At 34.6% G+C, this 23,709-nt stretch overlaps 3 protein-coding genes and 1 pseudogene across 3 annotated transcripts; 3 read left to right on the top strand and 1 right to left on the bottom strand.

Annotated features, from left to right (window-relative positions):
- The first annotated feature begins 809 nt into the window (after positions 1-809).
- Positions 810-5,542, top strand: LOC114382706 (alpha/beta hydrolase domain-containing protein WAV2-like). Its single transcript, XM_028342283.1, has 8 exons — positions 810-1,365; positions 2,274-2,309; positions 2,418-2,496; positions 2,620-2,674; positions 2,765-2,881; positions 4,032-4,196; positions 4,502-4,745; positions 5,059-5,542. The coding sequence occupies exons 1-8, from the start codon at positions 1,128-1,130 to the stop codon at positions 5,073-5,075; spliced, it is 951 nt and encodes a 316-aa protein (XP_028198084.1). The 5' UTR covers positions 810-1,127; the 3' UTR covers positions 5,076-5,542.
- A 3,608-nt stretch (positions 5,543-9,150) lies between these two features.
- Positions 9,151-12,779, top strand: LOC114380822 (PHD finger protein ALFIN-LIKE 4-like). Its single transcript, XM_028339887.1, has 5 exons — positions 9,151-9,414; positions 9,580-9,612; positions 9,844-10,072; positions 11,701-11,836; positions 12,077-12,779. The coding sequence occupies exons 1-5, from the start codon at positions 9,318-9,320 to the stop codon at positions 12,335-12,337; spliced, it is 756 nt and encodes a 251-aa protein (XP_028195688.1). The 5' UTR covers positions 9,151-9,317; the 3' UTR covers positions 12,338-12,779.
- Positions 12,780-13,557: 778 nt separating this feature from the next.
- Positions 13,558-18,118, bottom strand: LOC114381705 (annotated as a pseudogene).
- Positions 18,119-19,477: 1,359 nt separating this feature from the next.
- LOC114380846 (uncharacterized membrane protein C776.05-like) lies at positions 19,478-23,248 on the top strand. The gene is made up of 8 exons (XM_028339929.1): positions 19,478-19,748; positions 19,860-19,961; positions 20,114-20,171; positions 20,283-20,383; positions 21,061-21,156; positions 21,244-21,337; positions 22,341-22,578; positions 22,764-23,248. Exons 1-8 carry the CDS (start codon positions 19,656-19,658, stop codon positions 23,071-23,073), a joined length of 1,092 nt encoding a protein of 363 aa, XP_028195730.1. The 5' UTR covers positions 19,478-19,655; the 3' UTR covers positions 23,074-23,248.
- Positions 23,249-23,709: the final 461 nt, after the last annotated feature.

Genomic DNA, 23,709 nt, shown 5'->3' with positions numbered 1-23,709 from the left:
AAGGCGACAATGTCCTTCGTAAAAACGAGATTTATGTTTAACATGTCTTAAAAAGAGAGATTAACATTAAGCAAAACACACTTTTAAGTTGTAGTAAGAATTTTTTGTAAGTAGTTGGATCCATTAAATGCAAGTTTAATTAATTAAATGTTAGTATCTACAACTTGTTAAAAAATAAATAATTGTTTAATTTACCAAGTACCGTGTAATTTAGAATCATAAAATGTACTAGTATAATTAACTCTTACGAGAAGTTGGTTAGGAGAGAAATTTTTGGTTTTCATGTATTTTTTAAAAATAATGTTTTTAATAAATTTTTCACAACTTTTTTTCAAAGAAATGAAAATTTTACTTTTTTAAATTTAATTTTTCTTTTACTGTTATATAAGTGTTATGTTATTTTTTATTAAATTATATAATGTAATAAATAACTAAACATAATGTGTAACTTTTTAATAAATTTTTTATGAAAACTTTTTCAAGAAATAAAAATTTTAATTTTCTAAATTTAATTTTTTTATTATAATATAAGTATTATGTTATTTTTTATTAAATTATATAATGAAATAAATAATTAAAATAATCGATAAAAATATATAATTCTTTGATTTTAAATAACCAATCAAATACATTTCATTCAAAAATCATGATCAGATTCTTGATTATGAGACATGACAAAACTTATCCATGTCAAACTTTCCCTTGATTTATTTTATACATAAAAAAATTCAAAGTGAAAAAAAAATCTGACACTAATTTTTAAGTGTTAAAAAAGAAGAAAAAACGGAGACAGTATATTATGCAAGAAGGAAAAGGTCAAAAAGAGAGAGGAACCATCCCATAAAATACATACACACACATGATGATGACATGGTCTGTAGTAAAACTAATGGCATTATATGCATGTATGGTGATGGTATGATATAAATAAAAAATCCATGGGCATGCGACGTGGAAACTGATTGGTATCGATTCCGATTGGCTGGGTGTTTCCCGAGAAAGAGAAAGAAAAAGCGGCCCCAATTTTTTGAAACTCAAATCCCAATCAATCAATCTCTTCTGTGAACTGTGATGCATGCGAGTTGAAATTGAATCGAAGGCAAAGCGAAGAAGATCAAAGAGAGAGAATGGTTTCGTATGTGAACATCTTGCTGTACGGCGTGGGAGGGTTGGTGGTGGCGGGGATGGCATTGCTGGTGGCGTTTCAGGAGAAGCTGGTCTACGTTCCGGTGTTGCCTGGCATCACCAAGTCCTACGCCATTAACCCCTCTCGCCTCAGACTCATCTACGAGGACGTCTGGCTCCAATCCTCCGATGGCGTTCGCCTTCACGCTTGGTTCATCAAGCTCTTCCCTAATTGCCGAGGTTCGATTTCCTTCTCTCGATCTTGTACCATGAACTTTGCTGTTACTGTTACTTGAGGTTTTGTTTCAAGTTGAACTCGTTATAAATTATGTGGCATCGCATGGGAGAAGTGCAGATCGTAAAGAAAATTAGGGTATTATTTGCTATGGACTGAGTGAGACTCGATGCTTTATGCTTGTTGTGAATTGAATTAAATCGTTTTTAGTACGATGCTGATCCAATTGTTGTCTTGACTGTGCTTTTTGAAGTTATTGTCTTGATACCTACCAGCATTGTTTTACTGATAGGGAGGACAAATTATGAGAATGATAAGCGGATTTAAACACTAGGATTTGGCTCTTCTAAGGTGAATGAGTGCACTTTAGAGGATTCAGTATGGATACAACTATTGATTAAAAAAAACAAAGGATGATATTTTAATAAAAGGACAAAACTTAGATACAGTTCTATAGATGCTTATGGTGTTGTTGTCTAATCAAAATTAGTGTTTTATCTCTATAATCTATGTTGACCTTTGACGTGAACCTTTATTGTGTGGGTTACCGAGGTAAAACTCCAATTCTGATTAGAGAACAATACCAAAAGCACCTAAAGAACTACATCTAATTTATGTTCCTAATAAAATTCAAGTACATGCATAGCAACTCTGAAGTAAAGTTGTTACAAATTTTCAATCTCTACTGCTGATTTTCTAATCAGTGTGTGTACGTGCACTTTATTTTTAAAATGCAACCCTTGCTTTAGAGGAGCCAAATCATGACGGGTTATTATTTGAGAATTGAGAGTACAATATCTTCATTAAGGTTGCTATGAATGAACTTGCTCTTTGACATATGCTCTTTGTATTCAGTGATTTTTTGTACTTTGGTGTCGTACTAATGTAGTTCTTTCTTATGTTCCATTGCCAGGTCCGACCATTTTGTTTTTTCAAGAAAATGCTGGAAGTATCCTGATTGTAGATATTAGGGATAAGTTGTGATCATCATTATTTCACATATTTTTACTTGAGTAGGTTCAATCTGCTTTTAAAGGCCTTGACCGTTGACTTTTAGATATTGCTCATCGTCTAGAAATGGTCCGAATAATGTTGCAGCAGTTACATTGCAATGTTTTCATGCTTTCTTACCGAGGGTATGTATCAGCCCTGGCTCTTTAATCATGATTTTTCCTTGTAACTCTGTCCGCAGATTCGTGCCTTTAAAATGCATATGTCACTTGACTGAATTGGTACTAATGTATAAGTCAACTATGTAGTTATGGAGCAAGTGATGGCTATCCTTCTCAGCATGGAATAACTAAGGATGCTCAGGTATGCTTTTTGATTAATAGTAATTCCCTTACTTTGGACGTCAAACTTTTCTGCAATTTTTTTTTAATTTTATTACCTCCTTGTGCCCAGGCTGCATTGGATCATCTTTCCCAAAGGCCTGATATTGACACATCTAGAATAGTTGTGTTTGGACGATCACTTGGGGGTGCAGTTGGAGCTGTACTAACAAAAAATAACCCTGACAAGGTATCCCCCTTGGAAACTATATATTTTAATGTTCATGTTTTTCTTAGCTAACATTTAATGAGTTTTTTTGTTTCAGTTGTTGCTGTGGATTTTAGCTTGCTAGATTTCAGTTGTTGCCATTGATTATAGCCTTGCTAGATTTTAGTTGTCAGCAGATAAATGTTTCTTTAGAATGTTAATAATATATGTATTGCTATGTATTATAGCTTGCTAGATTAACTAGGTGTATGGCACAACCACATATAATTTGGTCAGACTAGCTTATAAGCCAGTCAAAGTAGCTTATAAGCTACTAAAATGCCTTACCAAACACACTCGGTATCACGTGAGAAAAGAACATTGAATTTGTTGACTCAATGTTGTTTTAGATGATTGAGTCAATTTTATTGCTCTTCCCCGTAGTACACACCAGGAATCAAAATGCATGTTAGAAATAGGGTTGTTAATTCATGATTATAGTATTGCTTTTCAAGTGGTCCTATGAGTAATTTCCTTGAATAGGTTTATAGCAGTAGGAATATCTTTGTTTACATATAGTAAGGTAATGCTTATTGCTATTTGTTGTGAAATAATTTAGGGACCAGATCCTTTTGTATTGTTATGGAATATTTATCATGACACATTTGACTTACTACCATTATTGGTCCTCAAGCATGAATAAGATTCCTTAAAACTGGCTACAAGGGGGCAGTTTTGGCAGAGTTTGGTGAAATATCTTTTTCAATTTTATTTTTTGAATAAAAATTTAGCTTCAATTGTTTTTGTTATGCGCTCAAAAAGTTGTTGAGTGAAATTGAAGAGCTGTGAAAATGGTCACTAAACCTTTTATTTTCCTTTCAACTTAACTTCAGATTTTTTATGTTCATGTATGGAGATTTTCACTTTTATTGCTTTGATGTATTTACTAATTAATTTAAGTGAGTTTTCAGGCAGAGGCTTTACCCTGCAACATGTTAATAGCTTTCTTCTTCAGACACTTTTTTTATGAAAAAATAATTTTGCAACTAATATAAATTACTGGCTTAAAGAAAGACTGTTGCAATCTTCTATTTAGAAATTTAGCCAGGCATCTCCATCTTGTTATTCTTCGCAAAATTTGTTTGTGTACCTTTAATCTACATTCTTCATGGACCTGCTTTCCGTGTTTAAGGTTGCTGCACTGATACTTGAAAATACATTCACGTCTATATTGGATATGGCTGGAGTTTTGTTACCTTTTTTGAAGTGGTTTATTGGAGGAAGCTCTTCAAATGGTCCTAAAGTACTCAATTTTCTTGTACGTTCTCCGTGGAGTACTATTGATGTTGTTGGCCAGGTGAGGGATGCTGGAAATTTAAGTTTCGCCTTCTAGTTTTTGCACCTATTAGAATTATGTCACTTGGGCGTAATGATTTTTTTTTTCACAATTAATACTTGGATAGTTGACGACGAGGCTTAATCCTGTCTTCAAGAAGGATGTTAATTTTAAACTTTTTAAGGTCTCTCTTTCTATGGATATTGCTTGTGTGTCAGTATGTGTAGAAAGGCAGATTTTTTTTTTTTTTGTTTCTTACCAATTAAGTATGTGTCTGGCTGGATTCATGTGTTTGTGCATCACCTTTTATGAACATTTCATTGCAGATCAAACAACCTATCCTTTTTCTCTCTGGATTGCAAGATGAGATGGTCCCCCCATCACATATGCAAATGCTATATGCTAAGGCAGCTGCTCGAAATAATCAGTGTCTCTTTGTGGATTTTCCTACTGGCATGCATATGGATACTTGGCTGGCTGGTGGTGATCAGTACTGGAGAACAATTCAGCAGTTTCTTGAGCAGCATGCCCCAGAGCAAAAGGAAGACAGATCATCCCAAAATGCAAATGGTAATTTTTTCTTTTCATAGTTCATACTGTGTTTTAAAACTAGGATGGATGGTTTAAGAATGTGGGATTGCTTTTGCTTACTTAATTGTATGAATAATATACAATTTAGTATTTTCAGATGTGGAAGTTTTCTTGTTCTTGTTTTTTTGTCCTTTTCTTTTTCATAGGGCTCTGAATTTACGACTTGTCTTTCTTGTCTTATTCTTAACATCATCCATCTATTGTTGCAATTGATTTTTTGTCTTCCCCTTTAGCACTACTGCTAGCAATTTCCTTCGTTGCTCTTGCTTACTTGTTTTAACACTGCTGCCAGATATTGGGGCGAGGTGATTGGCTGGCATTAAATTATTTCAATGATACTAATTGGCTAACTAAGGATTCAAACAGTTTCTGCCCTTTGAAGTTGCAGTCCGTAAGAGCACCCTGTGAGAAGATGCTTCCTACTGGGACATGCTGCACCACGTCAAGGTATATTATTGAACAATTTTGGTTGGGTTGTGGTTTCCAGAACTTGGAAGATACGCAGACAATTTGTGCTTACCCTTTTCCTATATTGTTCGGCACCTACATTTTGGGTGTCTGATCGAATTTGACAAAATGATATGTAGAATAATAATTATTCACGTAAGCTATATATTATATACATGTAGTGTATGTAGTATGTTCTTAGTGAATGGGTTCATGTCTTTCATACTAATGCACGCTGCTGAGACATATTTCATCTCAGTTGATTGCTATTTTCTTTAATGTCATCTTTTATTGATTCTTTATATAGAAAGTTTGAATGTCTAATTTAATGCGTGATCTTTTTGCACGAGGATTTGAGACATATTTGAGTTAGGATCATGATTAGTTGAATACTCGTGTAATAGTTTCCAAGCAAGTTTAAAATTTGCTTATAAATTGTCACCATTTTTTCTCCCGCGGATATATAAGGGTTACATTGAAGAGACGAGTTTTTATTTAGAACCATAGGACTTTTAAATTAGATTGATGATAATTACTCGATATATAATGCACCGTGCTGTTGATGCATGAGAGCCTAGGAAATGTGAAGAGAAAAAAGTGTTACACGCTTTTTGAAGTTACGTTTCCCTTACGCGGGCAAGTGATACTATGCAGTTGATAGGAATGAGGAAATACAGCAGGAGCACAACACAAGCCTAGGATTTTGTTTAACAGAATCCGATAGAGACTGCTGAGTTGGCTAGAGACTAGTGACAATAGGGGACATGTTGTCAGCCATAATTCTGTTATTTGTATTTTCTGATATTTTCTGTTAGTTGTCTGCACAATGCTATCATATTAGATGCTATAAACAGGAGGCAATGGTGTAATAAGGGTGAAAAAGAGAAATTTGCACTTAATTTTCAGTAGTTTAGAATAGGAGTTTCCCTTTGTCCTCTGCTCCTATCAGCAGTCATTCGACATATATCCATTGTTTATTTCAGGGGAAATCAGTGGAAGGAAAGATAAAATAGAAATATTAAATTTTTATTATTTGTTTGAGAAATAAATTAAAAAGAAGGAAGTTTTTTCCTTTTTGAGACTTTTATTTTATTTCTTAGCATGTTGAATAAATGAATAAGTTTAAATAATGAAAAATTAAAAAAAAATAATGAAGCAAAAAGATTATTTGTCTTGGATTAAATTTAATATTTTTAAATTAATGTAGGAATGTTCTTTTAATATAATTTATTTATTTTCGTTTTTCTCACTCTTCCAAATAAGTGAAAATTTTAATTTATTTCCTTCTTATTTTATTTATCCTTATAATATATTCTATTTTCTCTTTATTATATTTTAATTCAAAACAGTATTATTTTAATTTTAATTCAATTAAAATAATAAAGTGAGTATTTAAAAAGAGTAATATTATTTTAATAATTTTTCAAAACGAGTGATAGAAATAAAAATAAAAAGAGAAACAAATGAAGAATTAAGGAGGATGTTATTCTGTCAAACAAAAAGAAGAAGGATGATGTTATTGAAAAATGATAAATTTTTTTATTACAGAAATCAAGAGTACAGGTTTCATTATTCTAAAAAAAAATGTTAAAATACATGAGTCCCGCTTAAAACCCATGTTTGAACGCTTCACTCAGATATCAGCCTACCAACTTGGCATAACAAAAGTTTGTTTTAACTATTTTTTCTTTGGTATCTCTTGCTTTAATTTTCTGTATGGCGTCAATTTTCTTTGACATCTCTTGCTCTAATCCTCACTTATCTAAGTTTAAAACCCCTTTTTTCTGGAAGAAAGAATTGTGCAAAAATGGCAGAGGATAAAAAGGTTCGGGTTGTTCAAGTGCAATACCCTGAAAGTTGATTGTAAAGAATCAATGACACTGGTCGATTATCGTGTTGAGAAGTGTTAAGTGTTAACAGTACAATCTCTGTCATATTCTTTCTGTTTATTATTTATTAAAAATTACATGATTAAGAAGGGATGGATTAAATGAAAAGCATGATTTTCAATTAAAAAATGGTATTAAAAGCATTAAAAAATAATGATTTTTAATATAAGATTGATCGGATGATTAAGAAAGGACAAAATGTTCAATTATTTTTACTAATTTTTTTAAAATAAATTAACAATTAATATTTATAAAAATAATTACTGACAAAATACGACTGGTGAAGAAATAATGCTAATGTTTTAAAAAAAATTTGTCCTGCTTTCCTTTTCATGCTATTTGTGCTGCTGCTCACCCATGTAAGTTCAATCATAAATGAAAGGAGAGACAGCACCACAAAAGGAACCATGCAATGAAATTTTATTTTTGTATTGACAATTGGCCCGGCCACACCACATGGTACCCATATTAATATTAGTACTCATGAGGAAGGTCTGAGAAATGGAACAGAACCCAACCCAGGGAGAGGGAATGTAAAGTAACATGTCAAGACACATAGCAATGCCTCTAAATTCCGGATTCCAAAGCAACATAGTATACTGCTTGATTCTCCTTTTACTTTGACCTATAGGTACGCTTTACATTTCTCTTTATCTTCCATCACAAACTAGGTAATGTATTGTTTTTATAGGGAATTAAATTCTTTTTTTATTAAAAGTAATTGTTTGAATATTTTAGTAAAAGAAATTTAAAATTTTAGAATTTCAAAAGGGATTTTAGTTAGTTGAAAAAATAGAATTTCAAATTCTATCTTCATGGGAGTGAATTTGGAAATTTCTCTCTCTGTCACTGTCATGCCCCTCCTCCGTCACCTTCACCTTGGCGACAACTTCTTCTCCGGCCAGATCTCTCCCGAGTACGGCACCTGGGAGCACCTCCAGTACCTTGTCCTCTCTGACAACGACCTCTCCAACAACATGCTTTTCGGTGAACGTTAACTCAGAGGATTGTTTTAGGGATTTTCTGCTGAAGAGGTCTTACTTGTTTGGATTTGAACGAAGTCTGGCGTAGGAGAGGATGGTGATGGAACCGACGACGGTGCCGTCGTGGCGGTACCGGAGAGGGAGTAATAGTTTCTGGAGCAAGCGGTCTTCGCCATTCGAATCATTGGGGAAGCCGAGGGTGTTTTCGTTCAGGTATTATAAAGGATGAAGTCACTGTTCTTCTGGAGGAGGGGTTTTTTCCCGTTGTTGGAGTCGAGCGTGAGGTACGGTAGCGAGGGGAGCTTGTTGCGACAGAGCAAGTCGATAGTGAGTTCGATGTTTCTACGGTTGTCGGGGGTGGCAGCCGCGGCGGCGTTCTCGTTGAGCCGACTGAGGTGCAAGGGATCCCAAGGCGCGGCTGTCGCCCGAGAGGTTTAATCGAAGGTAATTCAGTGATTTGGTGGTAATTCTATGATTGTTGAAGAGAAAGGTTGTATCCTAACACAAAATTTTAAAAATAAAGAAATTTAAATTGAAGTATTTGAAATTCTTAAAGTTTAAAATTATTTCATTCAAACACACTCTTAGTTAATTAGTTAATTTAATTCTCAAGGCACCGCAACACCAAGTGCAAAAAGCTGCTACCATTCTTTAATTTTATTAATTACCAGTTTTTTTTTATTAATTATGAGAATATATTTTTGTACCATATGATTGAAGTCGTTCTTGAAAGTTATTTTTAATTTTTTGATTTATTTTTTAAAAAAATCAGATTAATTCAAAGTTCCATAAAAAATAATTAAAATTTAAATAAAAATTATTTTCGTTAAAAATTAAATTCAATATTACTCAATCAATTCAATCGCTTGCTTACTTGTTGAAAATTTAATAATATGTAAAAATTATTGTTGCCATACTTGTTAATTTATTTTTTATATTAGAAAAGGAAAACACAAAGGATGTGTTATCTTGTACGTATTCGATATTTCATCCAAAATTAAATATAGACTTTAATAATTTAGCAGTTCGTATTTGAATTTATTTAATAATAATGAGTGGGTGAATTGATTATCATATCCGCACACTATTCGCTTTTTCTGCTCCTTACTAGAAATGCTGCTTTCTTCTTCTTCTTCTCGCGGTTATCTTCACTAACAACTTCTCTCTCTCTCTCCGTCTGTGCATTTTCCATTGTTGAAGAAGGAGAAAGGTCTTGAGGTGTGGGGTCGGTGATGGACGGTGGAGTGAACTACAACCCTCGCACTGTGGAAGAGGTTTTCCGGGACTTCAAGGGTCGTAGAGCCGGCATGATCAAGGCTCTCACCACTGGTCTCTATCTCACTCTTCTCTTTTTCTTCTTACAAACACTCCCACTGAGTGTGTCTCACTCGCTTTTGTTCTTGCCAATTAATTTTAGCGCCTCCTCTGCAAAAATTACCTGTTCCTGTTTTTAATACATTCTAATATCCAACTTTCCTTTTCCTTTCTTCGCAGATGTTGAAGAATTTTTCCAGCAGTGCGATCCTGGTTAGGATTTATTTTGTTTGCCTTTGCATTCTCCGTTACCTTGTTCTCTGTGTTGGAGTCTGTAAATGTAACTACTAGTATAATTTATCGCCTTCTATGTCTAAGATATTTTGCTCTTTAAAATTTTACTTTTCGTGTTTGCTATGCTCAAATTCTTTTAACAATCCAAGTGAGCTGCATTGTGATAATATGCTGATGCATTCCTTAACTGTTGTGTTTATTGTGCACCAGAAAAGGATAACCTTTGTTTATACGGGTTCCCTAATGAGCAATGGGAAGTTAATTTACCTGCGGAAGAAGTTCCTCCGGAGCTTCCTGAGCCTGCATTGGGCATAAACTTTGCTAGGGATGGGATGCAGGATAAGGACTGGCTGTCTTTGGTTGCCGTTCACAGTGATGCATGGTTACTTGCAGTGGCTTTCTACTTTGGGGCACGATTTGGTTTTGATAAAGCTGACAGGTATGATTCTGTTTTCTAACTCTTTATTGTGTTTTTTTCTTGCAATTGATCTCTAGGTTGGACAGGGAAATTTTTCGGATGCCTTTCGTTTTTCATTTACTAATGAACTTTTGTTTTAATTTGTGGCTCTGCTGTTTTGATTTAGTTAATGAAAAAACATTATAATTTTATCTTGGTACACGAAACAACATTGTTTGGAGGAGAAGATTAAGCAATTGATTTTCTTTCCTGCTATTTGGATTTCTCTGCAGTATTTCATTTCTTCCGAATCGCTTTGTCTACTGCTGGTTGTGGTAGGTTAGAATATCAAGATTGTTTGTTATGCAAAAGGGTAAAGCGCACAAGAAAAACATAAGGCAATATTCTTGTGCCAAAGTCTTTCTTATTCTTCCTTTATTTGTGCTGTATCAACATGTATGCCACTAACGGTCAATTTAATAAATAGTTCATGACGACCATACTTTGTCGTGTAATTATTAAGGATGTAAGTGGGTCCAGGAACTCCTGAAGTTGTTTCTGCTCATTGGTTTGAGTGACAGTTCGGTTTGGTTTCAAGGTGATCAATCCGATCTTGTTTGGTTCAAGTATCATGTTCTGAAATTTTCAGTCCAATGAACCTGAGCCAAACCAATCTTCAGAAGAGTTTGAGGATTTATCCGGCTCTTATTCCCATGGCTTCTCCAGATCTGCATCCGCATCTCTGCACCACATCAGTGTCTTGAAGCATTGTGCGTTGGGTTTTTTTGGTTTGGGTGGGTGGGGGCTTCACCTGTCTCTACTGTTTGATGGATCTTGCCAAGCGGCGGTTTCAGCAAGTGAGCTTGAAATCCCACAATCACCAGAGAAGCCAAGGAGTGGTTTCAGCAATTGTGTATGATGTGGGGCTCTATGTTTCCTTTGGAGGAAGAAGACCAAGAGTTTGTGATTTCATGCAAGAGATGATTTCATAAGAGTTTGGACTGATGGATACCCGAAAAGAATAAGATCTGTGAATCATTCCAGGGTGCCTTCTCAGTTTTCTAATTTTAAATTTTTTTCTTCTTCAGATTTTCACTATTCTAGTATAAGACCTGAGTACCCAGCTTGAGCTAACCTAACCTGATAGAGACCACCCACTTGGTTTGGTTCAGGTTGTCTGCTTGAAAAATGCATAACCGAAACCAGCCTAACCTGATAGTAGTACTATTTAATTGGTTTTAACTTCTAAACACCCTAAAAGCTACCCAACCTGATTGCAGCTCTAGTAATTATAAAAAAGGAACGATGTCGTCTTATACAGAATTTGCATTTTGGATTCTAAGTTTTTCTCTCTATGGGTTAAAAAGGGAGTTAAAGCCTTTACAGTGTTTAGTTGATTCTATACGATGAGCTGTTAGGCATAAAATTTCTATTTATATCAACCCCCCATATTTTTTGGATTTGGCTAACAAGTATTACTGTATAAATGTTTTTGTCTCTGTTTGGTATGGTTTTTTTGGTTTCCAGATGTTGATGATGAACAAGTTGGCGGAATACAAAATTTGTTTGATATAATAAATGTAAAACAAATTGATTCATTCAGAGAATAAAAGGTTCACTATGGCCTGTGTTTTATCATAGCCTATGATAACGTGCAATTCTCTTTGCAGGAAACGCCTGTTCACTATGATTAATGATTTACCAACAATATTCGAGATTGTGACTGGAAGTGCAAAAAAACAGACTAAGGAAAAGTCATCCATTTCAAACCACTCCAGCAACAAATCAAAATCTGGTTCAAAAGGGGTAAAAAAATCTTAGTACCTTCACTCTCCCTTTATATTATTTTTTATGGTCATAATTGCTCTATTAGAAAATATTTGGACTCTAGTAATGCATCATATACTCTAGCTTTTCCACTTTTTTGAATTTATAAATGTTTTCTTCTTGCTTTTTAGTAGAGTTGTGGTGCCACATACTTATAATTGTGTTTCCTTCTTTGACATGTCATTTCTGCATGATTGTTTCCTTATTGGAACAAAATAGCGAGGATCTGAATCAGGGAAGTATTCAAAGCAAACAAAGGACGAGGAGGAAGAGGTACCGGATGAAGAAGATGACGAGGAGCATGGGGAAACTTTGTGTGGGGCATGTGGAGAGAACTATGCGTCTGATGAGTTCTGGATTTGTTGTGACATATGTGAGAAGTGGTTCCATGGCAAGTGTGTGAAGATCACTCCAGCCAGAGCCGAGCACATCAAGCAGTATAAGTGCCCCTCATGCAGCAATAAGAGAGCACGGCCTTGATATAGTTGAGAGTGGGACAGTTCTCACCCCTTGTAACTAAATCATGTTGGACTTCTAACTTGTTAGTGGCTTAGGATTCCTGTGCCATGCCATGATGGGCATATGTATTCAGTACTTTGGGTCTTGTGAACTTCTTAGTGGATATATTTTTTTTTAATATTTATAGTTTGCAGGTTCTGGATATGTCTCCAATCTTCATCCTGACTGGTATACTTATATTTGTAGCATATGATAGTGCACGTGTGCACACATACATGTATGTTTGAACATATGTCGTATTTGCTAGCATGACGCATTGGATTGATCAGATTTATGGTCTACCCAATGTAGCAGTGTGGCATCTGTGTTAGCTTTGGAAGAACGGCAGAGTTGGCTTAAGGTGTAAATTAGAGACGATTTTTTTTTAATGTTGTGTATGAAACTAAAATAGTTCTACTTCTGAGTTCTTCCTTAAACTCTCCCGAGCCACTTGAACATGGAAATAGGGACGGATCCACCTTTAAGAGAGTGGGGGCAGTTGTCCCAACTACCTTTTTAATCCATTACGTGTAGTATTTTGCCTCCATAATATAATGATTGTATAGTTACAATTTCAATTCTAATATAAATTGAAAGTGTGTATGAAATACATATGCCGTTTTTTTTTTTTTTATTTATTTCAATTCTCATTATTGCATTTTTTTTGTCTTTTTTAGTAAAATGTAAAGGACTGTATCTGTTTCCAGTTTTAAAAAAATGAAAATCACTTCAAAACTGATTTCACCCGCATTTACTTCTCAATCTAGTTTTCCTTGTTGTGAGACTCATTCTAACGGTAGTTAGAAGCTTATATATTAAATTGAAATTTGAAAACGAATTCTGTAGAGTGTGTGCATTGTGGTTTATCTGTTATGCTCAATTCCTTTTCTACTGCATTTGTTATCCTCTTGAATATTATCAAAAATCAAATGCAAAATCGAAAAATATATAAATTATTGTTAAATTATTTAGAGTGAGAGATTTTTGCTAATATTGAAAATGAGAAAATTATAATTATTTTTAAAATATAAAAACATAGACAACAAGTATAATGTATATTTATACTTTTAAAAATAATATGAAATATTTTTAAAATATCAGGATCCGTCACTGCATGGAAAATATTATGGTAGGGTTGGGTGGAACAGGAGATCCGTTGGAATAGTCTGATGCATCATGCCCTAGCCTACTTTAATGATCAGTTTCTGAAACGGTAGTATTCCTTAATTCTCTTCTCATCATTCTTTGTTATAGCATATACATAATGGGCAAAACAAACTCGTCTGAATTGTCAATTCATCAGTGCGTAAACATGGTTGTGAAATCGTTGTTCTTTAGGAAGGAACCACAAAAGCCAAATATTTTCATTTAGACGGACGAGGCCACAAGGACACTGGTTATAATACACATACACCAGTTCTGTTCATGCTAACCAAATTCACCTTTTCATGGACTACAATATAATTTATTCGATGTGATGTTACAAATGGCTACAAGAAAAGGCTTTCACAGTCAAATCCATTACGTTGTTTTCTCCACTTTTCACACAACGTTGCAATTATTCAACAGCAGGTCCTGTTTGATCAATGTGAGATTAGAATCGGATTGCCAAATCAAGCAATTCCAAACATAGCCTCATAAGGATAAGCCCTTTTATAGCAAACAACTGAATCGCCTGTTACACTTACCGGTCAACGTACTCTTATATGGATTTCTTATATGGATTTAGCACTACCAATTCCTTCCATCTTGTTCCAGTACCATAAATACGAGATTATATGCTCCACAACGTGTCACCAGGTTACACGTTTGCGGTGGTGATTTTAGCACTAGATTTAGACACACCCTTTGACTTCAGCAATGGATCCTTATTGTTCTTCCCTATTCCACTAGCAATCAACCAGCGGGAACCAGACTGTTGTTGTCGTCGTCATCTTCAAGTGCCCCAAACCTTCTTTTTGTGAGGTTCAGTCTTCAGACCTGCAACATGTACTTCTGTAATTCTGAACTGAGGAATAGCCTCCTCCTCCTCTTCAGAACTTTTATCTTCTTTGTTGGCCTTCAACTCCACCTTGGCTACTATTTCACACTCATCATTATTGTTCCCCGCCTCAGACACAAGCCAATCAATCTTTTGCTTTGGTGGGACAAACACTCTCTCAACTTGTATAAGAGAAAGCATTGGTGTTCCAACTGGCTCAGTTTCTTAGAGGATCACGAAGTTGCACCATTAGAGCTACTGTGAAATTGTTTCCCAACAAACCACATTTCCTGCCAGAGCTTTTGCCATGAACTCCCACGAATCAAGTCAAAAGAGTTACCAGGATATGATGTGCAGCAAGAAGTTTGGAAGTATGCTCACCGATATTGTCTATATCATCATCAATCTCACCACAATCCAACCTCATCCATTCGTCAAGGGTTAATGAAAGGCCAATTATCCCATCAACCACTGCTGCTGTCTTTTTCACCCAACAATCGCAAGGCAGCAGCTCCATCCAGGCTAAGGGATCCACTAATACTAACCCCCTTGTTGCCTTGGAGAGCACAAATGCCCCCAAGGGATTGTGCAATGATGTTTGATGGTTCATCCTCATTCAACATCCTAGATTGTATTCTCAAACCCTCCAGTCAAAGTGCTTCAACTTTATCCATAGCTAATGGGGCAAGATCTTCCAACGAAACAAACTCCGAGCCTCTCTGGTCACCAATAGAACTTGAACTAAACTTATCAGACTCTAGTCCACCAGATAATGTTCCTTTCAAGCCACTTTGTGTGCAAATAGAATCTTGTCCTGTCACCAAATCATGCTGCAAATGGTATTGTCTGCATAAAGTGGAGCAAAATTCAGTAAGTAAATCATTTAAAGGAATGACTTTTAAAAATCTTACTTCCAAGATAAGTGCTGAAAAAAGGAACAGACAGACCTGTGTGTTTCTTCCAGGACTAGCTTTGCTTCCCTTGATATTTGTTGCATTGTCTTCCCTGTGATATCTTCCAGAGGTATTAACTTGTTTGCCTGCATGGAAAGCTTTTCAATTCCCAATGAAGCCAAACACTGCAAAATCTCCATTATCCCAGAACCCATTTCAGCCAGCATAACCAAAGGGTTGGAAACCTGCATGATTAATGTCCCACCACTTCTACTATTCCTGAAAAGTGAGGGATTCATTGACCATAGAAACCCCCCATTCTTTGGTCTGAAGAAAAGGACCTAACCCTTCTGCCAGAGGAGGTAATGGTAGAGGCTCTTCGGGTAGAACATACATTGAATTTCCAAAACCATTATAATCAAACCCCATTCACACATTAAGGCTTCTGTTTTCAAGTCTTCTAGCATTTGGACCTTTTGTTGGCTCCTCACATCCTCAGACTCAATTAGATGCCCTTTCTGCAGATCTGGCAATGAGGATGATGGCTTAATACCTGTAGAGAACTCCCAAATATCAGATCCAAAAAGAAGCATCATAGCCATCATCTGCTTCATTATCATTGTCCATGCCAAAATCAAACAAAGAGAAGCCCTCAGAAAGAGCTTCCTTCTTGAATTGTCTTAAAAGGCACTCTCTTGGAGACTCGGGCTCACTTTCAAAGCTCAAACCCATTGGACTATGATCTAAGCCAAGCATACTTAAAAACCCACTGGCAACTGATTCTGTAACATCATCTAAACTATGTGACTTTCTCAACTTGTATTCAGATTTGGCTTCCATGATATTAGGAGATTCCATTGCCACTGTCTCCAACTCTGAGACACTATTTAAAGCTAATTCTAGTTCTTGCAGTAGAAGTTCTTTTGTGCATAAGCCATCCTTTTTGAGAAAATTCATGTAGCAAAGCGCTTTCCCAAGAACTATCATTTAGTTCATTCTGGGAATGCTGTTTAGCACTGTCGTTAACAGATACTTGAATACCATCAGTATAAAGGGTCCAAGTACTGTCAACAGTACAGGCATCAACAACAGCTTTTATGATAGATTCCTCTAGTTTAACACGTTTGTTTGGTGAAAATTCGATGCCCTGATCAATAACAGAAAATTCATTACCTTCACGCTCTTTGAAACTTTCTATTCCAGAATCAGGTAAGCGATAATCATCTGGCTTAACTGTCTCCAGGATTTCTTGAAACACATCTAATTCAGGTTTGACATGCACCAGACTGCATGTTTTTCCTTCATTACCTGAATTCTCCTCTGGCTTTTCTTTTTCACTATCACAGACAACCAGTTTGATTAAATCAATATTTTCTTTAAATACTTCAAGTTCAGGTTTACCATGCTGAGGACTACAGCTCTTCTCTTCATCGAATGCCTTTTATAAGATGCCTACTGAGCTGGCTCATGATAATGCTGATGATGGCAACACCTCATGAAGATCCCCCACCTCCTCTACATTTTGAGATGAATAATTATGACCAATAAAGCTTGGCAAACTTCTGGTACGTGTAACGCTTTTGTCAAACTGACTAGTATTTATATCTAGGTCCATCAAAGATGTGCTATTTTCCTTGGCAGTGAACACATTAGGAGGAGCACCATGGTTTTCTCTGGTAGCACTCGTATTATCCACCAACAATCACATACCCAAAACTGACATTCATTACTGCACTCCTTGCAGTTCCTGATAATACAAAACTTGTAGTCCATTTCCCAGAGTTTTTCTCCTATTCAAGCTCTTCCAGTGTGAGAGGGAGCAACCTTGTGAGATCCACCCGGTGCTTCCCCAAATCAAGTCCTGGGGCACCAAGGAAAGAAGCATAGAGCATAAAATGCTTAACTTCATATTTAGCAGAATTATGGGGTCCACTCCTACTTCCATGGATTGAACAATTGCGAGTCAAAATGTCTTGAAACTCAGCCACACCTTGAATCACCTTAGCTGGAGGGGTCACCAAAAGTGCACCCCTCCTCTTCCAATGCACACAGAGGCTAAAATCATTGAAACTCAAAGGCAACCCTTCAATCAAATGGACTTGCACAGAAAAACTACAATTAAACCTCTTATTGCGATTGAGGCAAAGTGCCTTCAATGGCTTCCAATTCTACATGAACTTCTTATCCTTTCGCAAAGTATCTTCTTTGCTAGCTTTAGGCTTTGATTTGAGATCATTTAACTCAGATTTTGAAGATGATGAATTCATGGAAGAGCTTTTCTCCCTGTACAAAGCTTTGTTATGGTTTCGACGTCTTTTAATAACACGTCGTTCTCCTCTTCAGCACTCTTTTGCCCACCTTCAGTTTTCGACATTATATTTTGTCCAAAAACCAGAAAACAAAATAAATAACGTTAATTCAAATGTCACGGAACAGAACATAACCCAGAAAAAGAAAATGCAATCAAATATAGCATATTAATGAATTTCATATATATATATATATATATATATATACATAAAGGAACAAGGAAATGATGGGTTGATGCATAGATTACCGGGTAGCGTAGAGAATGATCGAAAACATCACAAAAAGAAGTTGGACGCGAAATTCAAAATTCGAACTCTGCAACCAAAATAATAAAATAAAATCCAAATTTGATTCCAAAAGGAGAGAGATTGAGAGGTGGGGATGGAAAGAAGAAACGAGAAAGGAATTGAAAACATACCATAGGAATTGTGAGAAGAGGTTGTTGTTGTAATGCTATGTTGTCGTTTGTTCCTTCATTTTTATTTTCAATTTATGCCCTTACATATTTCCAATTCTTATTTTTCAAACTTTCTATTTGTGTACGTTGCGTTACGCTATCCATTCCCAGTTTCTTCAAATTTCAAAAATTCTACTTGCTCGTTGCTGTTTTTTCAAATTATCTTGTGTTTTGTTAAAAACAAACAAGAAAGCCAGCAACATAAATTTGGAATCTAATTGTATTACAGACAAGCTAAAGATCGTCATTAAATTCAAATATTGTTTGATTTATCAATTAAGAAACATCTATGATTACTAATTATTATAGTATTGTATATCATTTTTTTTCTTGGACTTTTATGTATGTAATATTTGTAAAATTTTCTTTATATATGATTCAATATTACTACAATATACATCAATGTAAAGTACAATAAATTGTAAAAAAATCAATTTTAATGTAAAAAATATGATAATATAATAGAATTATGAGATAATTGTAGAAGTTATTTTGAACTGTTTTTAAGAATTATGAGATAATTGTAGAAGTTATTTTATGTTTATAAGAATTACCCTGTTCTTTAGTCAAAAAAGGATTACACTGTTCTGTAAAAAAATTATTAAGTTTTCTCTAATAATTATGGATGCGTGGAAAAATTGTATGCATTTAATGGGTATGTGACCTCGATGGTGTACTTGAATATTCCAGAATCATCACCAAATCAATGTTTATAGTTTTTACCTTCTACGTACACCGTTCCTTTTGCTCTTGAAAAGAATAAAAATAGATACTGGTTTGGTATAGAATATGACTGAGAATATTCATAGCATCATAATTAGAAGAAAAAAAGTTTACAGTACACTTCAATTTTTGGATGCATGGTAGCTAGAAAGAAGATGGAAATAAATAAAAAGAGAAAAAATAATATAAATGTTGCGATGAATAAAGAGAAAACTGAGAAGAAAAATAGTGAAAATAAGATGGAAGAAAAAAAAGATTATAAATATAATCAATCCTCATTATTAGTCATGGTTTATATTCAATTTTACATTATAGAAATACAAAAATAAACCATTAACCAATATTAGTCGTTAATTCAAAGTTACCATTATCTTGGAAAAAAGGGATTAATGGAATATTTAGTAATAATAAAAAAATAAAACAAGAAATAAGTTTTAAGAATTTTAATTTAAAAAAAAGTTGTATAAAATAAATAACCCTTAAAAAAACATATTGCATTTAGCTCGATTATATACATAATCAATATAAAAATTATAATCTTTAAATTTATATATAATCAAATCTAACTCCAAATTAAAATTTGACACATTACATGATAATAAAATCCTATAAAAATTTAATTTAATAACAGTAGTGAATGATTTAATTTAAAAACATTAAGTTCTTTTACACGTGTCACGCTGAGAAAACTACGTATGACGTAATGGCTATTCAAGTTGAGGTATATAAAATCATAAAAAAAAAAAAAAAAAAAAGATGTGTGTGTAAATGATTAACCAGAAAGTTCCATTTACGAGTTAGAGCTTTAATGCCAGGTTGAGTTGTGATTTGATTGTCGTGAATTGTGATAGCACCAATCAAAACAAAACAAAAACACCGCCATCTCTCTCTCTCTCTCTCTGTGATCGCTTCGCGTTCATCACTGGGCAGTAAAAAATGTCTGACACAGAAGACCATGCAGCATCAGAGTATTCCAATGGTGACGAATCCCCTCCAAAGCCCAGACAGAGGTTCAGGGACAGATCTAAGGTAAAACCAAAACCAAAACCCATGTTATGTTTTTCATTTGATTTTCGACGCCATACATGATTCATTCTTGATTTTTACGATGTGGGTTTTGTTTGGTTTGATTCAACGCAGGAGATGCTGTCCAAACAAGCTGTGCAGACCAAGCAAATGCTTTCCAAACAGGCCGTTAAGATTGCCAAACAAGCTGAAGAACACGAAAGGTTCATCAACAAGGTCGGTTTTTTCGTTTTCCCATTTCAAAATGTTTTCTTTTTCAATTATTATTACTATCTGGGTGGGTGTTTAGCAATTCAATGGATTTATTATGGTAACTTTGACCCACTGGATAGTCAAAATACTGAACATGCTTTTTCATACATGTTCAGGTGACGCATCTCGTGGGGGTCCTCGGTTTTGGTGGGTTTTGCTTCCTTTTAGGGGCAAGTAAGTTGATAAGTCTAACTGACACTTATGCGTTTGCAGTGTTATGGAATGTTTTTCTTTAAATAAATTTATAGTTCTTTCTTTTCTTGACATTTTGTTTTTTCTTGGCAGGACCCCAAGACATTCCCTATGTATATTGTTTGTTCTACGTCATCTTTGTTCCTCTTCGTTGGATATACTATAGGTTCAAGAAATGGCATTACTATCTACTAGTAAGCTGACAGACATATCACAAATTCCGTTCCTGAAGTGCACTGTACTTGTATGGTGTATCGAATCATTATTTCATTCTGGAAGCTTATGTTTGCTTCTAGGGCGAGTTTGAGTTTTTGTTGTAGTGTTCACAAGGTTTTTGTAATTACTAGTCACTGTAATCAATAATCTGTAATTGTCAAAACTTAGAGGTGAAAAACTGCCAACTGCAATGTTGAGGAGTAATAGACATCTATCTTATTGAATATGTGTCACTGTTATTCCTAAATACTAAGACGAAGGATTAGTTGAATTAGAAATATTTGCTTATCATTTTATTTTTCTTTCTTATGTGGTTTAACTATAGAGAAGTTAGCGAAAAGAATGTTTAATTGAATTGCCAACTACCAACATGGTTATGATGTGTTAGAGAACATTTAGAAAGGATGAATTTTTATGACGTTAATCTGATTGGTCAGATCTTTTAAACCTGGAAACTCTATCAGTAATGACAAGGGCATTGTCAATTTGAACTGTGTTTTCATGCATTAATAATTAAAAATTAAAAATAGTTGGAATAGTGTCTTTGTTCCCATTAATCACTAATTCAATATCATGCAGATACAGTACTGATATTATTGTTTTATGAGTTTCCTGCAATGAAAGTTAAGTAGTTACATGATTGCCCGTGTTTCAGGACTTCTGCTATTATGCCAATACAATATTCTTAGTTGATCTTCTTTTTTACTCATCGAACGAGAAGCTTTTCATGGTTTGCTTTTCTTTTGCTGAGGTAAGAGCATTATCTATTGTAATTTGACTCCTTGGGCAAAGAATGAATCATCTGTCTATTTTGTGTCTTATTCAAGAGCTTTTGCAGGGGCCATTAGCATGGGCTTTGATTGTTTGGCGCTGCAGCTTGGTTTTCAGTTCTGTTGACAAAATTGTCAGTGTTCTTATCCATCTTTTACCTGGTAAATTATACTTCATCTTATAGTTTCTCTATTTTTTTCAGCAAGAAAAAGAAATTCTTGGAAATTGTAAGCTTCTTCTACAATAATTGTTGTCTTCTACCTTCAATAGTCAAATATTGGGTGTAAGGTTCTGCTTTTTTATCTAGAAAACAATGTTCAGTGTATATGGTATGAATGTTTTTGAGAATATATGAAAAATATGACATCATATCATATAACATCATTCACACCTAATTTTATTTCCAATTTTTTCACTGCTATGAAGCTTCCGAAATCCACATGCTGTTTTTGACAAATTTGGAGAAGTTTCAGTTCTTGTTGTTTATAACTGTTAGCCAAGAAGTTGCTGTTAATGACCATTACAATGAAGCCTCTTCTTCCTTGATCATGCAACACTCCAACCTACTCTTTGGGCTGATGATTATTCCAGCTGTCTTACTGAGTTATATTTCTAACAGTGCTAATCTATCTGATTTCTACAGCATCCTTGAGTTGCCTTTCTAGCCCCATGCTTTTTGGATCCCAAATTATACTTCTCATTTTTAAAGGATTCATTTGTAACAAGCTTAAAACCAAATAAGCTTTAGCTTGAGGAAGAAACAATATATAAAAAATATCATATCACATAATATCCCATCCTTCACATAAAATCAATATCCATTTCAGATTGTTTAGACTCTATTCTATCTCCTCTTCCTGTGAGACATAGTGTGCTATTTTTGTCCCACTGTCCTCGTTCAGGCATTTAGACATTCATCCCATTTTCTTGATAGATATATCATATTGTTCAATATAAGCATGCAGTGGGTTGAACTTGTGATAGATTTGCTAAACCTATATTTCTTACTATATCCATTTTAGTATTTAGTATAGTCACACCTTCAATAAAGTAGTTTTGTTTGACTGCATTGACATCACATTGTTAAGAGGTATGCTCAACTTTATGTTTCTTATCGTATCCATTTTGCTTTTTATATGCCTTTAACGCTGTTGCTCTTTCCAGGATTGGTTTTCTTTACTATTCGATGGTGGAATCCTGCTACCTTTGAAGCCATGCATCCAGAGGGAACTGCTAGGAGACCTACGTGGCCTTACGTCGAAGATAAATCCTATCTCTGGACATGGCTGTTTTTGGTACCCTTGGTAGCTTACACTTTGTGGCAGGTTCTATACTTCCTCATTGTCAACGTCTTACGCAGACAAAGATTTTTAAGAGATCCTGAAGTCATGACTTCCTACAGGTACTTAATGAATATGCATATACTTCTCTACCCTTCTAAGTTCATAACAAAATAGTATCTTATACTATTCAAATATAGAAGTTCTGATGGGGGTTAAACCTTGAAAGTTTAAGATGCTTTTATGTGTATTGGCAGAATAGATCTTCCCTTCACCTCTCATTATATTGATTTTGATTGTTTCGTAGGGAACTCTCAAAAAAGGCTCAGAAAGCAAACAACATATGGTGGCGCCTAAGTGGGTTGCTTGGGGATCAAAATCGCATGCTGATGTACATTTTTCTTCAAGGCATATTTACGGTGGCAACCATGGCTCTTACTGTCCCCATATTCTTGTCATATGAATTGCATGTAGTTTTCCAAATACTAAAGGTTTCGGCCTCAATATGGAACGGAGGAAGTTTTCTGTTGGAAGTAATGCCTAGGCAGGCAATTCTTAAGGAGAAAAAGAAATCAGAGATGCAACCTGTTGAAGAAGCTCAATCCAATCATCAATAGACAATAGAGATGGAAAATGATAGCAAGTTAAAACAATGTTGTTGTGACATGTCACTCCTTGCTCAACTAATATCCACGTATTTTGCTGAAGTTGTAATTGTATTTGTTGATTTGTTTTTACTGAGAGGGTGGGACGTGGGTTTGGTTGTCTTAAATCAAAATTGTTTTTTCTTTACCACCTCTTCATTAATGACTCAGTTAATCATACTGATAAACTTGAAACTGGTTAAAAGATTATTTTGACATAAAATCTTTTTTATTTTAAAAGATTTTAAAGGAAGGTAAGATTTTGTAGTTTGAATTTTTAATAATTTATATTACAAGAATTTATAAGATTTAAAAAGATTTTATAGATTTTTTAATGAACAATTAAAGTAACAAGAGTCAATAAAAATTGATAAGGTTCCGGTTAAGGAATCTTTTTTATTTTTTATTACTAATGTTATCTGATGACAAAAAAGAGTGTGAAAAATAGTGATCCACGTCAATGTAATTGTGATGAAAAAAAAGACAAAAAGAGATAAATATTTTTACAATCGGTTTACAATGATACACTATTTATAAAGTAGAAGATTGTCTTTATGCGTTTTGATTGAGTAAAGAAAAAGACTAAGTATCCAAGGTATTTATACATTT

The sequence above is a fragment of the Glycine soja genome, chromosome 13, assembly GCF_004193775.1.
Source record: "Glycine soja cultivar W05 chromosome 13, ASM419377v2, whole genome shotgun sequence".
NCBI lineage: Eukaryota > Viridiplantae > Streptophyta > Magnoliopsida > Fabales > Fabaceae > Glycine > Glycine soja.
This window is presented reverse-complemented; position numbering and strand designations above follow the sequence as displayed.